Here is a 21,370-nt window from a genome sequence, read left to right as displayed (position 1 = left end):
TCCCTGGCTCTCTGGCTGCTCCCCGGGAGGCCTAGGCGGCCTCTGCCCGAGCTGGCCTGGTCCAGGCTGTGTGGCACTCAGCAGCTTGTGTCCCTTCTCTGGGGTTTGGTGGGGACGAAGCCAGGCTCCAAGGTGGGCAAGGGTGGCGCCATCTCCGAGGCGGCTGGAACATTCCCCCCCTCCTGCCACTGCCCCCCCCCCCCCCCCGCCGCAGGAGAGGGTTCTTATCCCAATGACTCCCATGTGGGATAAACTTAGAAACACTCTCTCCCTTTAAAAACATGACCCCAAATTTAAGGGTCAATTTATGGTTAGGTTCAAATTACACTGTTGTGCCTGGGTCTTTGGGGGGGAATTCTCAGACTCCCCCCAACCCAGGAGCAGGGGTTGCCACTCCCCCTGCCCATCCCGAGGATGATCCACAGCAGGCTGCAGGAAGGGCCATCCTTGGGGGCTCAGGAGTGGCCGGGAGCCAGCTCACGGCTGCAGAATTCAGGCCCAGGAAGCCCTTGCTTTGCAACTCTGCACCAGGGCCATGCCAAGCTCTCTGTGGCACGGAGGACGGACCAGGGAACCCCAGAGGGCCCTGCCCTCTTCCCAGTGCTCTCCCCGAGGGGACTTAGGCCTGAGCCCGAGAGCAAGCCCCAAGAACAGGGGGTCCCAAGGTCCTGGGACCCCTAGGCCTCCAGCTCCTCAAGTAAGTTGGGGAAAAGTAGGGGGGGTTTAGATTACTCCTGGGCCCCTCACTCCAGACTGGGGGACCGGGAGCCCACTTGAGGGTATTGCCACTGAGGCCCTGGCCTTCCAGGAGGGCAAGGGAGCCAGCTGGAGCCTCCTGGCTTCCCTTCACCTCCTCCGTCTGTCTGTCTGGGGCCTCCTCCCTCGGTTCTTTCCTCCTTTCTCTTCCTTCTCTCCGCCCCCTCCCCCTCCTCTCTCACAAAAGCTCTCTGTACACAGCCACTTCCTCTGGCTGCTGTCTCTGAGCCCAGATCTTATGAGAACCATATGGGGGAAAGAGGGTGGAAGGGAAGGGGGTGGGGGAAGCCAGCGGGGCCCGCCCCTCCAGCCGGCATCGCTCCGCTGTCCTCCGGCATGGCAGCGGGCACACTGTGCCCCAACTCCCCTAGCTGGGTCCTGGGGGGCGGCGCTGAAGCCAGAGCCCTAGGTCCAAAGGCGGCCCTGCTCCCTAACCATTTCCCTGCCCCCCCCCAACACACACACACATGCACCGCTGCCAGCCACAGCACCCAGCCAACACCAGGCCCCTTCTCCCCTCTTAGGGGCAGCCTGCAGGGTGGGCATCCCCCAATGGCGAGGGTGTGCCTGCTGGGGGGGGGAAGGGGAGTGGCCTGGCCTGGGCCTGCCCCCTCCTCACCCAGTCTGGAATGTTCTCAGGTCAAAAGGGCTTGTGTCCTGCTGGGAAGGAACCGGGGTTTTTTAAAGCAGCCTTTGTGTGCCTAAGGGGTCCAGCCAGGTGAACCGGGGAGCCCTCACCTGCCAGGAGCGGCCACGGGAACCCAGTGCGCTAATCTTCACACCACGGCCCCAGCTGGCTCAGCTGCTGGGTGTGGGGCTGGGCTGCCTTATCTCTAAGACCCCTCTAGCAAGAATTTATGACACGCCTGGGGTCCTCCGAGGGGCTGCTCACACGTCCTGGGAGGTCCTCCTGGCTTATCCTTCTGGAATTTTCTGTTTTCCGGGGCCTCCCTGGAGCGCCTTATTCTGCGGGCCCCTTCTCTTAACTCTAACTCCCAGAGCTCCAGAGAGGGCAGCCCCCGGGTGGCTGTCTGGGATGTGGGTGGCGGCTCCCAGCCGCCTCTCTGGTTCCTTGTCCTACACCCAGGGTCTCACTCCAATTCGCCACCCGCTATGGGACCCCTCCCCTCAGAGGCAAGGGTCGGAACAGGGGTGCTGGTGCCCGCAGCTGCTCCGCACACTGGGCCTGAGACGGGGTGGGGGGGACGAGGTGGGACAGATGAGCCAGCAAGGAAGCCAATGCTCTGCTTTCCTGGAAAACCGCGAATGAATGCCCACCAGAGGGGAAAAAAGCCAAGGGTGGGGGAGAGGGCACGGAGGCAGAGGTGGAGAGACCAGGCTGGAGGTGGAGGAAGGGTTTTTGGGAGAGGAAAGCAAGACTGTCCACCACATCACCTCTGACCTCCTGAGGGCCTTCCCTGGGCAGCAGCTTCTACGCGGGCACAGTCCCCAGGCTCCGACACTCCCACTCCGTGTCTGCCGGGCTGCCCAAGGTGGAACCCCAAGGATTCATGGGTCTGGGGGTGGGGAGCAGGGCGAGAAGGGGTCCTCAGTGGAGCACAGGGGACGAAAGATCCGCCAGGCAAAACCCACGCTGCCTCCTGCTTGGCCCTCAGACTGCAGGGCGGGCAGGATGCATGGAGGGGGGTGAGAAGGGGCTTCTCAACTGAGTACCCTGGGGGTCTCTTCCCAGCTAGTGGTGCCCTGGGTATCCTGGCAGCTAAGAGGCATGTCCACAGCTGGGGCCTTCGTCACACTCCGGGCCCATGGGCCAGCGGGCTCCCAGGGCTTTCCCGGCCAGCCCCGAACACTGTCCCTGTGGGACTGTCTGCCCAGGCTCAGGGGAGCTGTTGCTTTGGAAGGTCCTGGAGCAGCTGGGTCCCCGGCCTGGGAAGAGCGAGGGACAGGAAGGCAAGGGAGGAGTCCAGTTCGCTGCCACTGTGTCACCGAGAGTTGGCCCCAGACTCTCCTCCGAGCAGCGGCAAGGGGAATTAGCTGTAGCTGGAAAGCATTAGGGGCCAAATGATTCTAAGATGTACTGCAAAAACCACCTTTCGCTCCCCCCCCCTCCATCTGCCTCTGCTATGTCAGGATTCCAGCAAACAGAGACAGCACCCCACACATGTGTGTGAGGACAGCCACAGAGCGCACGCACACACACATGTGCACATGCACACACACACACCCACTCAAGGCTGACTGACTCTGGCGCAGCCGGGACGTACGGAACCAGCCCGGCCATTCCACCGCAGCCAGCATTTTTCTCCCGCAGAACTGAGTGGGCTGAGGAATGCCCAGGCTTGCCTGGCCCCTTCAACACCAAGTGGGCGATCACAGGCACCCGGCCTGGGCAGCCACAGGTGGCAGCTCCTGTGGGCGATCGCCAGAGCCCTGCGCTGCTGGAGCGAGCGGACGGGCGGCCTCCACCCCCCGAGGCGCACACGCACACGGACAGCCCAGCCGCGGAAAACGCAGGCCAGCGGCCCACGTCAGAGGCTGACCAGTTGCGTCCTGTCAGGAAGCGCGCAGCCTCTCAGCGCCCCCAACTAGAGGCGTTCCCGTATTGTTCTGGACACAATCGAGCGCACCGAGCCAGCCCCGACTGCGGGCACGGGGCGGTGGAGACACCGGGGCCACCGGGGTCAGGGGGACGGGGCAGGGGAAACGGCTGTGCGGCTAGACCGGGGACGGGAAAGGAAGGGGTCGCCTGGGCCCCCCGGCCGTCCCTACTCGGCGCGCGCGGAGCTCCCAGCACGTGGGCGGCGCGGGCGGTCGCGCTGCGGGGGAGGCGAGGGGTCGGCCCGCGCGCGGGGCCACGCTCCCTCGCCGCCGGCGAGGCCAGGGCTGAAGGAGGCCCGGGCCGCGATGCGAACTGCGGAAGGAGACTGGCAGGCGCCCGCCTCCCCTCAGCCGGGTTTCCCTCTTCGTAGGGTTTGCGCGGAGTCAATCCAGACAGAGCCAGCGCGGAGACATTTCCAGGCGAGGGCGAGAAGGGGCAGAGGGACGCAGGCCTCCCGCAGGGCTGAGCGCCCTCATTCCAGGGACCGGCTTCTCCGAGCCCACCCTCCGCCCGCCCCGCGGAGACCCGGCCGGGAGCGCGCTGGTGCGCCCAAAGCCGTACGGGCTGTTCCGGATCGGAGGAGCCGGACCCGCCCGGTAAAGCCGGGTGGAGTCCCCCTGTCGGGTCCGGGACGCGGTCGCCTCCTGGGCCGCGGGCGTCGACCTTGCCAGCTCCCTGTCTCTCAGGTCCCGGAAGGGTGAAACCTTAGCCCAAGCTGGACACTTGGGGAGCGTGGGCGTCCCGTGAGCGCACGTGCCGCTTCACCTGTGCAGGTGAGCCGGCGCCTGCCTCCCTCCACCCTCCTGGAGTCCCCGTCTCCCCCCAACCCAAGTCTCCCTGCTTGGCGCTCGGAGTCAGACCCGGGAGGTGGGGTCGTCCGTCCCCGGCCCTCCGCTCGCCCACCGGTGCGGATGAAGTACTTACAGGGTCACGGTGCCGTTAGGCAGCAGGCCGGGCTCCGGCGGCTCCGGGAGATCCCCGCCGCCGCACACCACCCTCCTGCGCGCCGGGTTGGGGGCGCCGCTGCTCAGTCCTTTGGGCCGCTCCCCCGAGCACTTGCAGCTGCGGATGGGGACCGGGCAGCCCGGCGCGCCCCGAGTCGCGGGCGCCAGGAGCAGCAGCCACGGCAGCAGCAGCAGCAGGCGCGCCGGCGCCCCCCGCATCCTGCGTCCCCAGGCGCCCATCAACCCATCGCCCCGCGGGGACCCACAGCGCAGGGGCCCGGCTGCGCGCCGGCGGGAGGGACCCGGGCGTGCGCGACGCGCGCTCAGCGGGGGCCCGGGACGCCCGGGGGCGGGGCGGGGGGCCCTGCGCGGAGGCGAGCCCCAGGGTCCCCGGCGCCGCGCCCCGGGGGCATGTCCTGAGAGCGCCCCGGCGGGGAGGACGCGGGCGCGGCTGTCAGCGCCGCTTGGGCGGCCCTCGGCGGCGCGGCCCGGCTCCCGGCGCAGGGCTCGGGGGCCGCGGGACGCCCGGCCTCTCCGCGTCGCCTGCTCCCGCAGCGCTGCGCTGGGACCTAGCGGATCGCGCCCGGCTCCTGCCGCCGCCGCCGCTCCGGGCCATGGATGGAGGCAGCCCGGCGCCGCGCCGCTCCCGCCGCCGCCGGCCCCGCCCGCCCTCCGCTCGCCGCCCACCCGTCCGCCGGGCCCTAGCGCCTCCCGACGCGCCCAGGCCCCGCGCCGGCCCGAGCCCAGGCGCCCGGACCCCCACCCCCGGCGCGGACCCTTTCCCCGCGCCGCGCCCCGCTGACCTCCGCGCCCGGAGCCGTGGCCTCCCGCGCTCGTGCTCGACCGGCCTGCGCCCCGCGCCGCCGCGGCCTTTCCTCTGCTCTGAGGCCGGGGCGTAGCGTCTGGGCTTGAACTTGGCCCTCGGCGCCGGGGTTCGCGCTGGCCCCTGAGCTGACCAGCCGGCCTGGGGGTCGGCTCCGTCTCACGGCCTCGCGCCCGCCCGCAGGCTCATCCGAGGCCGCCGCCGGAGGACGCATGCTGGGGACCGGGCTGCAGGGACCTCGCCCGGAGAGGGCAGTGACCTCCACAGCAGGGGGTGCCTGTCGCTCGGGCCGGGCAGGGCAAAGGCCGCGGCAGACCCGGCTGGATCTGCCCTCCTACCTTTTCGACCTCCCTGTGGGGTGTGTGGTGTAGTGTGTGGTGTATGTGGTGTGTGGTGTGTGTGGTGTGAGTGTGTGGTGTATGTGGTGTGTGTGATGTGTGTGTATATGCGGTATGTGAGTGTGGTGTATGTGTGTCTCTGTGGGGTGTGTGTGTGGTATATGTGTGAGTTGTGGTATGTGAGTGTGGTGTGTGGTGTGTATGGTGTATGTGTGTGGTGTGTGTGATGTTTGTGAGGTGTGTATGTGGTATGTGTGTCTGTGGTATATGTGTGTATGTGTAGTGTTTGTGTGTGTGGTGTGTGTGTGTGTGGTATATGTGTGCATCGTGTATATGTTTGTATGTAGTGTATGCCTGTGGTGTATGTGGAATGCATGGTATATGTGTGTGTGGTGTGTGGTGCATCTGTATGTGTATGTGATGTGTTTGTGTGGTGTGTGTGTATGTGGTGTGTGGTGTGTCTGTGTGCATGGTATATGTGGTGTGTGTGGTGTATGTGTGTGGAGGGTGTGTGTGGAGGGTGTGTGTGGTGTATGTGGTGAGTATATGGTGTATGTGGTGTGTGTGTGTGGTATATATGGTGTATGTAGGGGTTATGTGTGGTGTATGTGGTGTGTGATGTGTATATGTGTGTGTAGTGTGTCTGGTGTATGTGGCGTATATGATATGTGTGTGGTGTGTGAGTGTGTGTGGTGTGCATGTATGTGTGTGGTGTGTCTATGGTGTGTGTGATGTGTGTGTCAGGTGTGTGTGTCTGTGGTGTGTGATGTGTGCATGTTGTGTGTTGTGTATGTGGTGTGTGTGATGTGTGTGTGGTGTGTGTGATGTATATGTGAGTGTGTGTATGTGTGTTATATGTGTGTGGTGTGTGTGTATGTGAGTGTGATGTGTCTGGTGTGTGTGATGTGTGTGGTGTGATGTGTGTGTAGTGTATGCAATGTGTGTAGTGTATGTATGTGGAGTGTCTATGGTGTGTGGTGTGTCTGGCGTGTGTGTGATATGTGTGTCTGGGGTGTGTGTGGTGTATGTGGTATGTGTGTATCTGTGGTATGTGTGATGTGTGTGTGTAGTGTATGTGGTGAATATGATGTGTGTATGTGTGTGGTGTGTGTGATGTGTGTGTTTGAGATGTGTGTGTGGTGTTTGTGGCGTGTGTGTGTGGTATTGTGTGTGTGATGTGTGTCTATGGTGTGTGTGATGTGTATGGTGTATGTGATGTGTATGTGTGTATGTGATATGTGTATGTGTGTGGTGTGTCTATGGTATGTGTGATGTGTGTGATATGTCTTGGGTGTGTGATGTGTATGTGTGTGTGGTGTGAGTGTGTTTGTGTGTGATGTGTGTCTATGGTGTGTGTGATGTGTGTGGTGTGTGTGTGGTGTGTATGGTGTACGTGATGTGTATCTGTGTATGTGATGTATGTGTATGTGGTATGTCTATGGTATGTGTGATGTATGTGTATGTGTGTGGTGTGTCTATGGTATGTGTGATGTGTGTGTCTAGGGTGTGTGTGTGATGTGTCTTGGGTATGTGATGTGTATGTGTGTGTGGTGTGAGTGTGTTTGTGTGTGTGATGTGTGTCTATGGTGTGTGTGATGTGTGTGGTGTGTGTGTGGTGTGTATGGTGTACGTGATGTGTATCTGTGTATGTGATGTATGTGTATGTGGTATGTCTATGGTATGTGTGATGTATGTGTATGTGTGTGGTGTGTCTATGGTATGTGTGATGTGTGTGTCTAGGGTGTGTGTGTGATGTGTCTTGGGTATGTGATGTGTATGTGTGTGTGGTGTGAGTGTGTGTGTCTCTGGGGGACGGTGAGTGGGAAGGAAGTCCTGGGGAGCAGGAGCCCCGGGGCAGGGGTGTGGGCGTGGGGAGACACTGCACACAGAGTCAGGACGTTGCTGTTGTAGACTCAGCACCACCTCTCGGGAGCTGCCTTTGGGGTCAAAATGGGGCCCAGCCTGCTGGCCAGCGTCACCTGTGGCAGGAGGACGCGTGAATGCACGGCTTTGGGCAGGGTCTGCCCCTGATGGCGGGGGCAGGGGATGAGTGTAGCCTGTGGGTGCTGGCGGGACCTCACGCGGGACAAGCAGGGCTGCGGGGCTGCGGGGCGGAGAGAAAGGAACAGTGCAGCCCAGAGTGCCTGCGTCCTCACTTTCCCCACCCGAGCTGCCAGGAGGAAGCCCCAGCTCCTGTTCCCTTGCCTCAAGGTCCCACCAAAGACGACCACCCCCTTCTTCCTGCGCGTGGCGTGGCCAGGCAGCTGTGTGCACAGGCCCGCTGAGGCCCGCTGGCCAAGCCCCCACACCCCCTGCCGGCTGCAGACCTGGGGCCTGACGCTGGCCCCTCAGCTTCCCCTCCCCGGCTCCACAGAGCTCTCCCAGTTGCAGGCTCTGCTTCCTTGAACTTCCAAAGATAAATAAATAGTGACTGCAGATGGAAGGAGGGAGCGGGACCGGGCTGCCCCAGCGGGAGCCCTGGGCGGGTGGGCAGCAGTGCATTCCTCAGGAAAGGGCAGAGCCGGGCAGGGCAGCCTGCAGCAGCAGGGACGGCTTTCTCCTGGGGGAGGGCGAGGGGCAGGGGCCCCTGGCAGGGGCCGCTCAGCTTTGCCGTGATTGCCTTTTGCTGAATGCTGAGACGCAGAAGGAGCTGGAAAGGAATTCCGCCAAATGACATTGAGTGATGCCAGGCTCCCGGCGGCCTGGTGGAGATATGGACCAAACACTCCTGTCCTGTGGGGTCCTTGCCTTTGGCTTCTACACCCACTGGGGAAGGCTGGTGGGGCGGAGTCCTCTCCCATTTTGCAAGTGCAGATAAGGAGACAGAGCTACTGCGGCCAGGAGCTCAGAGTCCAGGGGTGGGTACTTGTCCTCTGATTCCTTCCTAAGTGCTCCTATGGGTGCCTGTCCGCAGCCATACAAGGAGCGAGTGAGCAGCCGCCCAAATCTTGTTTTCAGGTTTCTTTGTGGTCATCGGATGACCTAACCCTAGTTTCAACTCAGAGAACGTATCCTGGGGAGCCCGACCAATGAAATACACTGATGGGAGATGCTAAGCTCTTCACGGCGGTGGGGATAAGGTGCCATGGTAACAGACTGAGGCCGAATGGTGTCTGACCAGAGCATGGGACAAAGGCTTAGCACAGGTTGTGGTGCAACCTGGAAGTGCAGCCCACCTGTGTCTCTGGTCCCTCAGGGGCTGGGGGCTTGCATGCACTGTCTTCCTCCTGCAAGAAATTTACCTTTGCCAGGTGATAGCTGCCCCTGCCCTCACTTGGGCTGGAGCACACAGAGCTCCTTGCAGGAGTCGTAGAGAGAACCAGCACCTACCAACAGCCCACTATGCACTAGGCACTATTAGAACCCGCTCCTCTCAAGAACGAGCTCATTTGCTCCTGATCAAGACCCAGCTGCTCCACTTCCAGTCCAGCTCCCTGCTATCGCACCTGGGAAAGCAGCGGAAGCCAGCCCAAGTGCTTGGGCCCCTGCCAACCGCGTGGGAGACCCGGATGGAGTTCCAGGCTCCTAACTTCAGCCTGGCCCAGCCCCGGCTGTTGTGGCCATCTGGGGGAGTGGATCAGCAGATGGAAGATCTCTGTCTCTCAGTCTCTCTCTCTGTCTCTTCCTCTCTCTTGCCACCATCCTGCCTTTCAAACAAATAAAATCACTCTTAAAATAAAAATAAATACCTAGCGGCGCCGGCATACCGGGTTCTAGTCCCGGTCGGGGCGCCGGATTCTGTTCCGGTTGCCCTTCTTCCAGGCCAGCCCTCTGCTGTGGCCAGGGAGTGCAGTGGAGAATGGCCCAGGTGCTTGGGCCCTGCACCCCATGGGAGACCAGGAGAAGCACCTGGCTCCTGGCGCCTGCCATCGGATCAGCCGGCCACGGCGGCCATTGGAGGGTGAACCAACGGCAAAAGGAAGACCTTTCTCTCTGTCTCTCTCTCACTGTCCACTCTGCTTGTCAAAAAAAAAAAAAAAAAAAAAAAAAAAAGAATGAGCTCACGCGGACCTCAAAATAGGGCCATGGAGGATTGCTTCAGCAGGGGGCGCTGTGGGAGACCCCTGAGTGTGAACAGGTATCCAGTGTCTGGTATCCGGGAGCGGTGGCTAGGATTTTCCCAGCACCAACAGCCGATCTCTTCTACCCTCTGCCAGAGGGTCTTCCCCAGGCTGCCCAGCTTGCTTGCTTAGGTCTCCTAACTCCCTTCCGGACCTGTCTGCCCATCCCACGACACAGGCTCAGGTCAGTGGTGCTGGCCCCTGTGCCACCCCTGCCGCGTTCCCAGGGCCCCGCAGCTGGGGACTCCCCCACCCCAGAATGGCCCTCCTGGGCCATGCTGCCAGCTCTCTTCCCTGTCCTGCAGCTCCCTCGGAGACAGCCGCCAGTCCTGTGGGACCTTCCTGCTGTGCGCTCCCCACGACAGAGGGACAACGCTCATGCCTCAGCCAGAAGGAATGAATCAGGATGCGGAGAGCTGCGCAAATATTTGGGCCTGCGACGGTTTCTCTTTGGTGGTCAGGTTTCACCACATACAAGGTACCCGTGTATGATTTAGACATCACCACGGAAAAACGTCATCATTTCTGCTTCTTTAAGTGAAATCTGCTCACGTTCTCCCAGCCCATGGAGTCTACTTCATTATGAGTGATGACTGCATTATGAGTGAACCCAGGGGCCCAGCGCCCAGATGCTAAAGCTGATTCAGGTCCTGGTTCTCCATTTGACCTGTCACAAATCACTTAATGCCACTCGGCCTCAGTTTTCTCATCTGCGAAATGGAAGCTAAAGCAGCCTAGTTGGTATTTATTTATTTATTTATTTATTTATTTTTGATTAAAACATCAGCCAGTACTTCATTCTGTGTTCTGACGGACTGAGTAGAGAACGTTGGTGTTGCAGAAAGCAAAAAATGAATTGGTCATTGCAAAGTTCTTTTCCTTGTTGAAGGCGAAAGCAGAGGAGATGTTGGCTGTGCCAGGCCTGCCTGGGGATCTGGCTGTTATCTCTCTGGCTCCTGATTTCTGGGAAGGTCAGATAAGCAGTTCAGTTTCAGCGGGGGGCCCCCGATGCGAAACTTCAGCTCCAGTCTTCCTGTCTGCTCCCCTGGCTCCTGCAGGAGCCCAGGCCAGACCCGGGCCTCCCATCGGATCTGTTCAACGGCGGCTTCTACCTTGGAGTGTCTGTGTGGTGTGACGCAGGCCTGTGTGGTCTTTGGCCCTGATTCCTAACGCGGCTTCCTAACTCGGAATTTCCTGAGTGATAGGAGTGGTTTTTGTTATTCCTGCAAATCCCTTTCTAGCCTCAACCAGTTTATACTGATGAGGGTGGGGGTGTCCCCCCCCCCCCCCCCCCCCCCCCCGCCACCGCAGAAGGCCTCAGCATGGGGCAGAGAACCTTTTTTCCTGCCAAGGTCCCATTGGATGTTTTCACACCATTGTGGGGGGGTGTGACATTAGCATCTTCAAAATTAGCCATGGAGCCTGGCACAGCGGGTTAAGCCACCGGCAACACCGGCATCCCCTAGGAGTGCCATTTGGAGTTCTGTCTGCTCCTTTTGCCTTCCAGCTTCCTGCTAATGCGCCTGGGAAAGCAACAGAAGATGGCTCAAGTGCTTGGCTTGGGCCTCTGCCACCCACATGGGAGCCCCAGACGCAGGTCTAGGCTCCTGGCTTCAGCCCGGCCCAGCGTGGCCATCGTGGCCATTTTGGGAGTGAACCAGTGATGGAAGACCTCTCCATCTCCCTTTTCCTCTCCCTCTTGCTCCCGCCCCTCTCCCTCCCTCTCCCAGCTCTGCCTTCCAAATAAGTGAAGTAAATCGTTCTTTCCTAAGAATTAGCCTGCTACAGATGTATTGAATGTTGAGTGCCAACTGCCGTTGCCTTGGCACGAGCAGACCAGATTTCTTGGGCCGTCTGTGGCTCCCTGGGGCCAGATGTTCCCCACCCCAGGACTGGATTACTGACCTTTGGCAAAGGGGAGGCGGAGCTGGAGACTGAACTGTCAACTCTTGGCCAATAAGACCCAGAGACTGCCAGGTGGGTGAGCACGTGCAGGTGCTGGGAGGGGGCCTGCTCCGTACCCCTCCCATACACCCCCACTCCACACCCACCCTCCCCCAACCCCGTACTTTATCTAGTTAGCTGTTCTGAGTCATAGCCTCAATGACACACCCGCAAACATAACCATTTTCTCGAGTTTTCCGAGCCCTTCTAGCAAATTCTGGAACCTGAAGAGGGGGCTCGGAATGCCAGGTGGGAAATAGCAGGAGGGCCAGGGTCTCTGTCCAGAAGGGCATCAGAGATCCTGGACAGATGAGGTGGTGATGGAAGGGAGGGGAGGTGGAATCCTGGGACACAGGGAAAGTGGAGGCGGGGTGGATTTTCTGACACATAGCAAGTGCTGACCGAGTGCCAAGAATGACCCCTGGGAGGGGCATTTGGTGTAGGGGTGGAGAACCCCATTCAGATATCGGTGCCCAGGTTCAAGCACCAGCTCTGCTTCCGGTTCCAGTTTCCTGCTAACGTGTACCCTGGGAGGCAGCAGGTGATGGCTCAAGTGTTTCAACTGTGGGAGACCCAGATGGGGTTCCTAGCCCTAGCCATTGTGGGCATTTGGGGGAGTGGATCAGCAGAGGGGTGACCTCTGTCTGTCTCTCAAGTCAAGAAATAAACATTTTAGAAAAGAATACCCCCTAGGTGTTTGCCATGACCCATATGGAGAGTGGAACTGTGGCTTACTAGGCTGGAGAAGGTTCTCAAAGGATAAGCTCTGGGGAGGGAACCTGAAAAGTCAGCTGTCGCTGGGCCGGCTGGGGACACTGTGATGAGCAAAGACATGCCGCTGCCCTCCTGCGGCTGGCAGTCCTGTGGGAGAGACGGTTGCTGGACACATGACCTGGGCGCTAGAAACTGTGACAAGTGCCGGGAAGAGGAAGGCGGCCGTGGTTGAGAATAGTGGGGCAGTGGGGGATCAGGGCAGGCCTCTCCAGGAAGGGTCCTAGCCCACCTCCTGCTGCTGTGTTAGAAGCCTGGAACGGAGTCCTTGATAAAGAAGAGAGGTTTAGGTGGCTCCTGGTTCTGCAGGCTGGGAGAACGTCCTATATGATCACCGGTTCGAGTCCCGGCTGCTCCACTATCCTATCCAGCTCCCTGCTAACGCCCCTGGGAAGGCAGTGGAAGATGGCTTAAGTGCTTGGGCTCATGTGGGAGACCCAGATGGGGTTCTTGGCTCCTGGCTTCTGCCTTCAGCCTGCTCTAACCTCAGTCATTGCAACCATTTGGAGGAGCGAACCAGTGGATGGAAGGATCTCTCTTTCTCTCTGGAACTCTGCCTTTCAAATAAACAACCCCACAGAAATCTTTAAAAAATGTGGGGGTTCAGTTTCCAGCACGTGCACTTTGTAGGTGAGGGGAAGGCATTCTGTCCCTAGCAGGAAGGAAGGGCTAAGCTGACCTGGAAGATAAACACTTCCCAGGCTGCCCGCTGTCCTTGGCCCCTGGCAGGAAGGAGGTTGGTGCCTGAGACAGAGGGGCAGACTCACGATATTGGAGGGAGTCAGATGCAGGAGGCCGAGGGCTGGGGGCCTCCTACGCCACCCTCCCCATCCTGGCCCACCCCTAGGTGGCGCTGTGCCCACCCAGGCCCTGTAGGGGAAGCAGGGGTCTCTTCGCCCAGGTTCTTGAAGATGGATCAGGGCTGGAGGAGGCCTTCCCATCCCAGCCTCGTTGGGCCACGCAGAGAGGGCCTTTCCTGGGGTGGGGTGGGGGGGGCAGGGGACCACGCCCAGGAGGGACCACTTCCTGTCTGGTAATGGGGCTCCTTAGGTTGGTGATCTGTTCTAGGCTCACAGGAGGGGCTACTCCACCCACAGCCTTTTCTCCTCAGAGAGAATGAGACGATACGGCCCAGGCACAGCCCTGCACCCTCTCGGGGAGCCCCACTGGGGGCGGAGTTTTCAGGTCCCAGAAGGCAGAGAAGCAACTGTTGTAAAGATGAGAGAGTGGGGGCTTCCCCCCATCTGCAAGTTCACCCCCTAAATGCTTTCAATGGCCAGGACCGGACCAGGGCCAAAGCTGGAACTGCGACATGGGTGGTGTGGACCCAACTACTGAGCCATCACTGCTGCCTCCCAGGGTCACAGCAGCAGGAAGCTGGTGTCAGGGTTTGAGTCCAGGCACCATGAGATGGGCTGCAAACTTTCTACCCACCAGCGCTTTAACCACTAGGCCAAACACCCAAGCAAGGCCAGCACTGTACCCAGGGGTGTGGACGAGTGGAAAGGAATTCACAGGGGAGAGAGTAGCTTTGATTGAGGCCTGCAGGTGCAGGATCTCGCCGACCCCTTCCAGCTCCCCCAGGTGGCCAGAATTCTCTCTCCCAGATGGGGACAAGGGGCACAGGCTTCTTAAGTGATGGGTGTGCTCAGACGAGTGTCAGTGCTCCCTTGTGTGTGGGGGTGGGGCTACCCTCCTGCGGCCCTCATAGGGTCCCCTGCGCCGTCTCCCCGTGTCATCTGCTGCCTGGAGCCATGGTGAGCTTTGGGGCCAGTGTTGTGATGCAGCCGGTTAAGCCTCTGCTTGCAACACTGGCTTCCCATATGGATGCCGATTTGTGTCCTGGCTGCTCCACTTCCAATCCAGCTCCCTGCTAATGCACCTGAGGAAGTTTCGGAAGACAACCCAAGTGCTTGGGCCCCTGCCACTCATTTGGGAGACCTGGATGGAGTTCCTGGCCCAGCCCTGCTCATCTGGGGAATGCACCAGCACAGGGAAGATCTCTCTCTCTCTCTCTCTCCCTCCCACCCCTCTTTCTTCCTCTCCCTTTCTCTCTGCCTGTCAAATAATCTTTTTTAAGGCTTCAGTGGAGAAAGTTACGGGTTACTGTAGGCAGGAGATAGGGCAGAGAAGGGCAGGCGTGGGGTGTGTGGGCTCATCGGGGTCCTGGGCCAGGCGGGATCTTAAGGGTGAGGTGTGGGCTTGGAGCATGAGGTATGAACTTACATGTTTGTCTACAGCTAAGTCTACTTCCAGCTTTCACCACTATTTTCATTTTTTAATATTTGTTTATTTATTGTCATCTACTTGAAAAGCAGAGAGAGAGAGAACGAGATTTTCTATGGACAGGTTCACTCTCCAAATGCCGGCAACCACCAGGGTGGGGCTAGGCTGAAGCCAGGAGCCAGGAGCTCCATCCGAGTCTCCCACATGGGTGCAGGGGCCCAAGCACTTGGGCCATGTTCCGCTACTTTCCCAGGTGCATTAGCAGGGAGTTGGATTGGAAGTGGAGCAGCCAGGATTTGAACCTAGGCTCCAATATGGGATACTGGCGTCGCTGAGTGCCGACCATTGCTTTAGAAAGTCATTTGGATCAAAGCAATGCGGTTAAAACAGTGACGAGCAGCGATGACCTCCCCCCCCCCCCCCCACCGCTGCCTTTAGTTCCCTGTATTTGTTGAAGCTGCCCCCTCCCATCCCGGCCAGGCTCATCACCCTGTACACCAGCCCATCCCCAGGTGGCTCCTCATCCAGCTTCCCGCCTGGTTCTGCAGCACCGCCGCCCACTAACCTGGGAGCCATGGGTCAGGGTCGCTCTCTTAGTGACCAGCTCAGGCCCCTGGGTAGCTGGCACTGCGGGATTTTAATCTGCCAGGAAAGTCCATTTCTCATGGGCCCCTGGGGGTGTCTGTGTCAGCCCCCTCCCTGTCTCCCTCTGCTTCTCTCTGTTCTCTGTGTCTCTTCCTCGTCTTCATGGTGCCCCACATTTTCCGCCTCTCTGTTTCCCTTTGTCTCTCTGTCTCTCCTATACCTTTTCTCTCTGTGTCTCCCCCATCCACTTCTCTCCCTTTTTCTGCCTGTGTCTGTCTGTCTGTCTCTCTCTCTCTGTCTCTCCTACACTGTTTCTGTCTCCCCCACCCACTTCACTCATTTTCTGCCTGTGTCTGTTTCTCCCTCTCCCTCTCTGGCCTCAGGGCTCTGTGTCTTGGCTCTGCAAGCAGCAGGCCAGACTCGTGGGAGGAGGCTGCTGGCTCTCCTTCCCAGGACCCGTCAGCTGCCCTTGGGCCCTGAAGGCCCTGCGTGCGTGCGTGGGGCTGGGGGAGGCGTGGCAGCAGGAGGTTCTCGGCCCAGGGCCCAGGCACTGCCTTTGAGGCTCTTGGGGCGGGTAAGCTGCTGGAGCCCGGACGCCCAGGAATTTAGTTTTGGTTTCACTCTGGGCTGATTTTGCTGTTTTATGTCCCAGCTGTTAGTGAGGGCTTCAGGCTGAAGCTGGGGGAAGCGAAGGGCAGGCGTGGATGTCCATGTTTGGGCAGCAGGGAGGGCACGCCGGCCTCCGCACCTCTGTGTCCAGTTGGCTGGTGGCAGCCAGGGCTGGGCCCCCTCCTGGGGCCGCAGAGGCTCGGGTTTCAGACGTGCAAGGAGGAGGCAGCTTCCCCCGCCCCCGTCCTTATCTGCTCTGCCCATCAATCTTCTCCAGTCCTCGGAGCCCTGCGCTGGCCAGGAGAGCTCTCACCGTGTGCTGGTTCTGTTCCCATTGCATACATGGTCATGGTCACTTCCCTTTACCACACCCATTATTTACAGTCGAGCAAGCTGAAGTGCCAAGGGCATTAAGAACATGGCCGGAGGGCCGGTCAGCATCCCGTGTGGGAGCGCGGGTTCAAGTCCTGGCTGCTCCAATTCCCAACTAGCTCTGTGCTAATGCCCCTGGGAAAGCAGCAGATGATGGCCCATGTGGGATACCTGGCTGGAGTTCCTGGCTCCTGACTTTGGCCTGACCCAGCCCTGGCTGTTGGAGACCATTTGGGGAGTGAGCCAGCAAATGGAGGACCTCTTTCTTTCTGTCTCTCCTTTTCTGTCTTTCAAATAAATTAATCAACCTTTTTCAAAACTTGGAAATCTATGCATCATCTTTCCACAATACTCATCCTCCATGAACTCTTTGAAGGCTCCTTGTGGGTGGCTGTGTATGTATGTGTGTGTGCATGTTTATGAGTGTGTGCACATGTATGTGTGGGCACACGGGCCTGTGTTCAGGTGTATGTGGCTGCGTGCACATGTGTGCGTGCACACGTAGCAGCTCCCCACCCCCGGCCCCGGCGTTTCCCTTCACTCCTGCAATTCTACTCTCTGTAATTGTGTTCCCAGATGGCTGCATAAGATCCTCTGATGCCTGGGTCCTTGAAACAGGCACAGTGAGAGCCCTGCTCCCCCGATCCCCACCCCCTGCCCCAGGCTCTGGCTGGATCTCCACTCAGAGGGTTAAACGCCACAGCGGCTGCCCAAGTGGGCCAAGGCTCGCAGGTGAGCAGGGCCATGCCAGGGACAGCGCCCGCGGCAGGCCCTCAGCACACACAGGGATGCCTGTGAAGAGCCACACCCCGGGACAGGAAGGGGTGGTGCCCGTGCAGGCCTGGGGCAGGAGCGGGGCAGGCTTGCCAGGCCCTGGAGCCCCAGCGTCCTCAGTGGCAGCCCCAGGCTGCGCCTCCTGCCTCTTCCCGTCGGGCTGGGCAGGGCAGGGGAGGGGAAGATGGCCGGGAGGTCTCAGGTTTGTGGTTTGCGGCAGGAGGGTCGCGAGGGGACTCCAGGGGAAGGAGGGGAGACACAGAACACAGCGCTGGACAGTCGGCACAGTGGCTGAGACGCGGCTTGGGACGCCCGCACCCCGTATCCGAGTGCCTGGGTGGGAGTCTTGGCCCTGCTTTGTGGTTCCAGTTTCCTGACGATGTGCACCCTGGGACGCAGCAGGTGGTGTGGCTTAAGCACTGGGGCCCTGACGTCCATTGAGATCCTGACCACCAGCTTCAGCCCCCCAGCCGTTGCTGGCATTTGGAGAGTGAAATGGCTGGATGGGAGCTCTATTTCTTGGCCTCTCAAAGCAACAAGAAGGCTATAGTCTGGGAAAAGGGGGACGGTTTCCTGGGTTCTCCCGTGGGGAGCCCAGCAGGAGGCACGGAGGCTCTGCCAACTTCAGTCCCGGGTTGCCGAACTCGGACTCTGCCAGCCCCAGGGTGTGTGCGGGTGCCCTGGGAAGCCTGCAGCCCAGTGGGCACCCCTGGCGCCGGCTGGCTGCGGAGTACCACAAGCAGAGGCCGCCTGGCCAATCTCTGGCTTTATCTTCGCCACACATTGAAAGCATCAGGCCGGGGCTCACTCCGCGGGTCGGCCCGGCCTTGTGTGGGGGGGGTCCCCAATGCTCGCACCCACACCTGCCTGCCTCTTCCCCGCGCCCCAGCAGTACAACAGGGGGGCCGGGCCCTCGCGCACGCTCCGTTGCAGGGGTTTTTAACGATTGTTCCCGGATTTTTGATCTCCTCTCTGAAATGTTTATGAGGCCACTCGCCCTGGGCGGGGTGGGGTGGGGGCTTGCTCCGCCCTCCTTCTCCAAAGAGAAATTCAGTCGCGGGGGAAAGCGGCGGCGAGCACCCTCCAGTGCCTCTCTCGTTCTGGGGAAGCCAAATCAAAGACAAGCCCTGGATTCCTCTTGCTCGCGGCCAATAAAAACCTTGCTTCGGTGCCGGCTTCCTTTGCTGAAATCAGATATCCTCGTAATAAACAAGGCTGGAAGGCAGGCAAAACCTCGCGTGCGTCTTTCTTCTCATTAGCTTTTTCTTCCTTTAAAAGAAAAAGAAATTCTCTCCTGTAACAGGACGGCCTGCCCTGGAAACTTGAGCACAGAACTGTGCCCTTGCCTGCCCTCTTCTCCACGTTTCCAGAACTTTCTGCCCGGGCTCCTACGGATGGGGCGGGGTCTGGTCTCCCCAGTGCTGGACCCCTGGGCTTTCTGCAAGGCAACCCCTCTGAACTTGTCCGGTGTTCCAGACCCCTGGGGTGGGTGCTGTGGCACAGTGGGTAAAGCCGCTGCCAGTGACAGCATCCCGTATGGGAACCCACTGCAGTCGCAGCTGCTGCACTTCTAATCCAGCTCCTAGCTCATGTGCCTGGGAAAGCGGCAGAAGATGGCCCAAGTGCTTGGGCTCCTGCCACCCACGTGAGAGACCCAGATGGAGTTCTAGACTCCTGGCTTCCGCCTGGCCCAGCCCTGGCCATTGCAGCGATCTGGGGGAGTGAACCAGTGGATGGAAGATCTCTCTGTATCTCCCTCTCTCTGTGACTTGCTTTTCAATGCCCACCCTCTCCCAGGCCCCTGCCTGCCTGTCCCTGCCCGAGCCCTGGCCCAGTGCGTATCCACTAATGTGCAGACACCTCTCCTTCCCCCCCCCCCAAATCGGTTTTTAAGTGACTTTGCTGTCAAGAGCTGCTCATCTGTTTGTTTTTCCTTCTGACACTCTCGGGAGAGTTTCTGGTCAAGGGAGTTCTGTTGAGGCTGCAGATTGCGTGGGACTCGCGCCTAATGGGGAACAGACAGACATCTTTCATGTGCGGCCAAGTTTTGCTCGATTCTCCTCCCTCCTCTCTCTCTGCCCCCACTCCTCATCTTCCCTTGTTGGCTGCACTGCACGGTGCGCTGTTTCTCCCGCACATCTGGTGAATAAGGTCACACATTGCTTTCATTCTGCAGATTGCCAGCTGGGGCATGCGGCTCTCTCTGAAGAGGGAGAGAGAGAGAGAGGTGCCGCTCCTAGGGAGGGCACTAGTGAGGGGCTGGCCCAGGAAGGTGGGGAGCATGGGAGAAGGGACTCGGGGCCCTTGACCTTGCCAGGAGTCAGTCACTCACACCCAGCTGTAGTGTGTATGTCCACGTGGATGCAAAAGAACAGAAAACATTAAAAAAAATGTTTATTTGACAGGCAGAGTTACAGAGAGAAACAGAGAGGGAGAGAGGGAGAGAAGGAGAGAGGAAGAGAGGGAAAGAGAGGGAAAGAGAGGGAGGGAGGGAGGGAGGGAGAGAGAGAGAGAAAGAGAGAGAGAGAGAGAGAGAGAGAGAGAGAGAGAGAGAAAGAGAGAATCTTCCATCCACTGGTTGATTTCCCAAATGGCTGCAATGGCCAGGAGCTTGGAACTGCATCCAGCTCTCCCCTGTGAGTGCAGGGGCCCAGGCACTTGGGCCATCCTCTACTGCCCTCCCAGGTACACCAGCAGGGAGCTGGATTGGAAGTGGAGCCGCCGGGACTCACTCCAACTGGTGCTCATATGGGATGCCTGCGCCCGCAGGTGGCAGCTTAACCTGCTGTGCCACAGCGCCACCAGCCCCGAGGGAAGCCTTTTCCTATGCGTTTGTGGAGGAGAGGAGAGCTTAGGGGAACTTCGTGGTGGCTGGCGGCGTGGGTTCTTTGGCCCTTCGTCAGGAGGAGGACGTAATAGCATTCAGCTGACCTCATGGTGGAGCCAGCTGCAGTGCCTGGAGCCACTGCTTTCCGGCTGGCCACGGCACCCCTGCTGACGCTCCACCCTTACCACAGCAGCCCTGCAGCAGTGGCTGGGAGCCCCCTGTTCACAGGGCCGTTTCTTTTCTGAGGGACAGAGATGCCTCAGGTTTTAAGAACGTGTGTGACCTCATTCCTCCTGTGTCTAGAGCGGAGCCTGGGGGACAGAAGGCAATGTCGATTCAGCTCGGGGGAAGTCAGGGCTTTGCACACTGAGCCCTGCAGTCGTGGGACCGTCTGAACGCAGAGGAATGTGCGTGCCAGGGAGTCGGGATGCCGGAAGCGGAGGCTAAGCTCACTCATGGCTTGGATTTCATTCTCTCCTTCCTTCTCACCCCCGCGGCTGTGGCTCCAGCGTGCTCCGCACTGTGCTGCGTCAGTTCTCGACTGCTGCAAGACATTAAGCCATGCATTTCTTTTATGGCGTGCGGGCTGCCGAAATGAAAGCTGCAAATCTAAGAATATGCTGATTCTCGATGATGAAAGCCAGAGGCATCGGCGGGTGTGGAGGCCAAACTCTGGGATGGGAAGTCCAGAGTCCTGAGTTGGGGCCGGTGTCGGCACTGTTGCTGGAGTCTCTGCCACGGGAGAACTGGTTCGAGACCTGGCAGCGCCACGTCCCATCCAGCTCCCTTCTAGTGCTCCTGGGAAAGCAGCAGCAGACGGTCCAAGTGCCTGGGCCCCTGCAACCCACATAGGAGACCCAGACAGAGTTCTAGGCTCCTGGCTTTGGCTTGGCCCAGTCCCGGCCATTGCAACCCTCTGGGGAGTGAGTTGGTACATGGAAGATCTCTGTCTATGTAACTCTACCTTTCAAATAAATAAAAACATCTTTAAAATAGTTGTAAAAAGTACTGAACTTATTTCTTACCCTGTCACCAACTCACTTGCCCCTCACTCAGGGAAAGAGCCTTAGCAAAGCCTCCATTCTCCTAGCCACAAACAGATACTGCCTGATACTCTCAGATACCCTCCCAGATGTTGTGAGCAGAAAAGGTGAGAATATAGCAAATAGTGCTTTATAGGACACAAATTTTTAAAAGAAAGGGTGCAACTTTTAAAAAAGACTATTAATTTAATCATTTATCTGAAATGCAGAGTGACAAGAGAGGTAGAAGGAGACATCTTTCACCTACTGGTTCACTTTCCAAACGGTGGTCACATCTGGGGCTGGGTCAGGCCAAAGCCAGGAGCCTGGAACTCCATCCCGATCTCCACATGGATGGCAGGAGCCCACACACTTGGACCATTTTCCACTGTCTTCCCAGGCACATCAGCAGGGAGCTGGATCAGAAGTGGACCTGCCACTCCATCCCGGGAGGGGGGCATTGCAAGCAGAGACTTAACCTGCTGCACTGCAATGCTGGCCCCCACCCGGGGAGGGGGGGCAGCTTGACCAGTAAGAGGTTGCTTTGTGAAAGGGGTGGGGGATCTGTGAAGCACTTCCCAAGCGGTCGAAGCCTTGAGGGATCCCTGGAGACCTCTGATGTCTCAAACCTGAGGCTGGTTTCAGGCCGGAGACAGGGCTCCCGGAGAGGGCCCTGGGCTGTGGGTGGGCCTGGTCAGGGCAGCTGCCGCCACCCAGATGTGCCATGGGTGCTGCTGGGAGAAGCCCAACCTGCTGCC

The 21,370-nt window shown here is 59.4% G+C and overlaps 1 protein-coding gene across 5 annotated transcripts in view; it reads right to left on the bottom strand.

Annotated features, from left to right (window-relative positions):
• The window catches only part of ADGRA2 (adhesion G protein-coupled receptor A2), a 36,004-nt gene extending 31,087 nt beyond the window's left edge, over positions 1–4,917 (bottom strand). For 3 of the 5 annotated variants that reach the window (XR_016229097.1, XM_089325892.1, XM_089325893.1), the window contains exon 1: positions 4,241–4,651. Coding sequence is in view for 4 of the 5 variants with exons in the window: in XM_089325892.1 (XP_089182018.1) it covers positions 4,241–4,500 (260 nt within the window). In the remaining variant the exon portion in view is untranslated. Of the gene's footprint in view, positions 1–4,240 lie in introns of all 5 variants that reach the window. The other 2 variants (XM_051832363.3, XM_051832364.3) reach the window with 2 other exon arrangements.
• Between the last annotated feature and the right edge of the window lie 16,453 nt (positions 4,918–21,370).

The sequence above is a fragment of the Oryctolagus cuniculus genome, chromosome 2 (assembly GCF_051225735.1).
Source record: "Oryctolagus cuniculus isolate XC-2025 breed Fujian yellow rabbit chromosome 2, ASM5122573v1, whole genome shotgun sequence".
Lineage (NCBI taxonomy): Eukaryota > Metazoa > Chordata > Mammalia > Lagomorpha > Leporidae > Oryctolagus > Oryctolagus cuniculus.
This window is presented reverse-complemented; position numbering and strand designations above follow the sequence as displayed.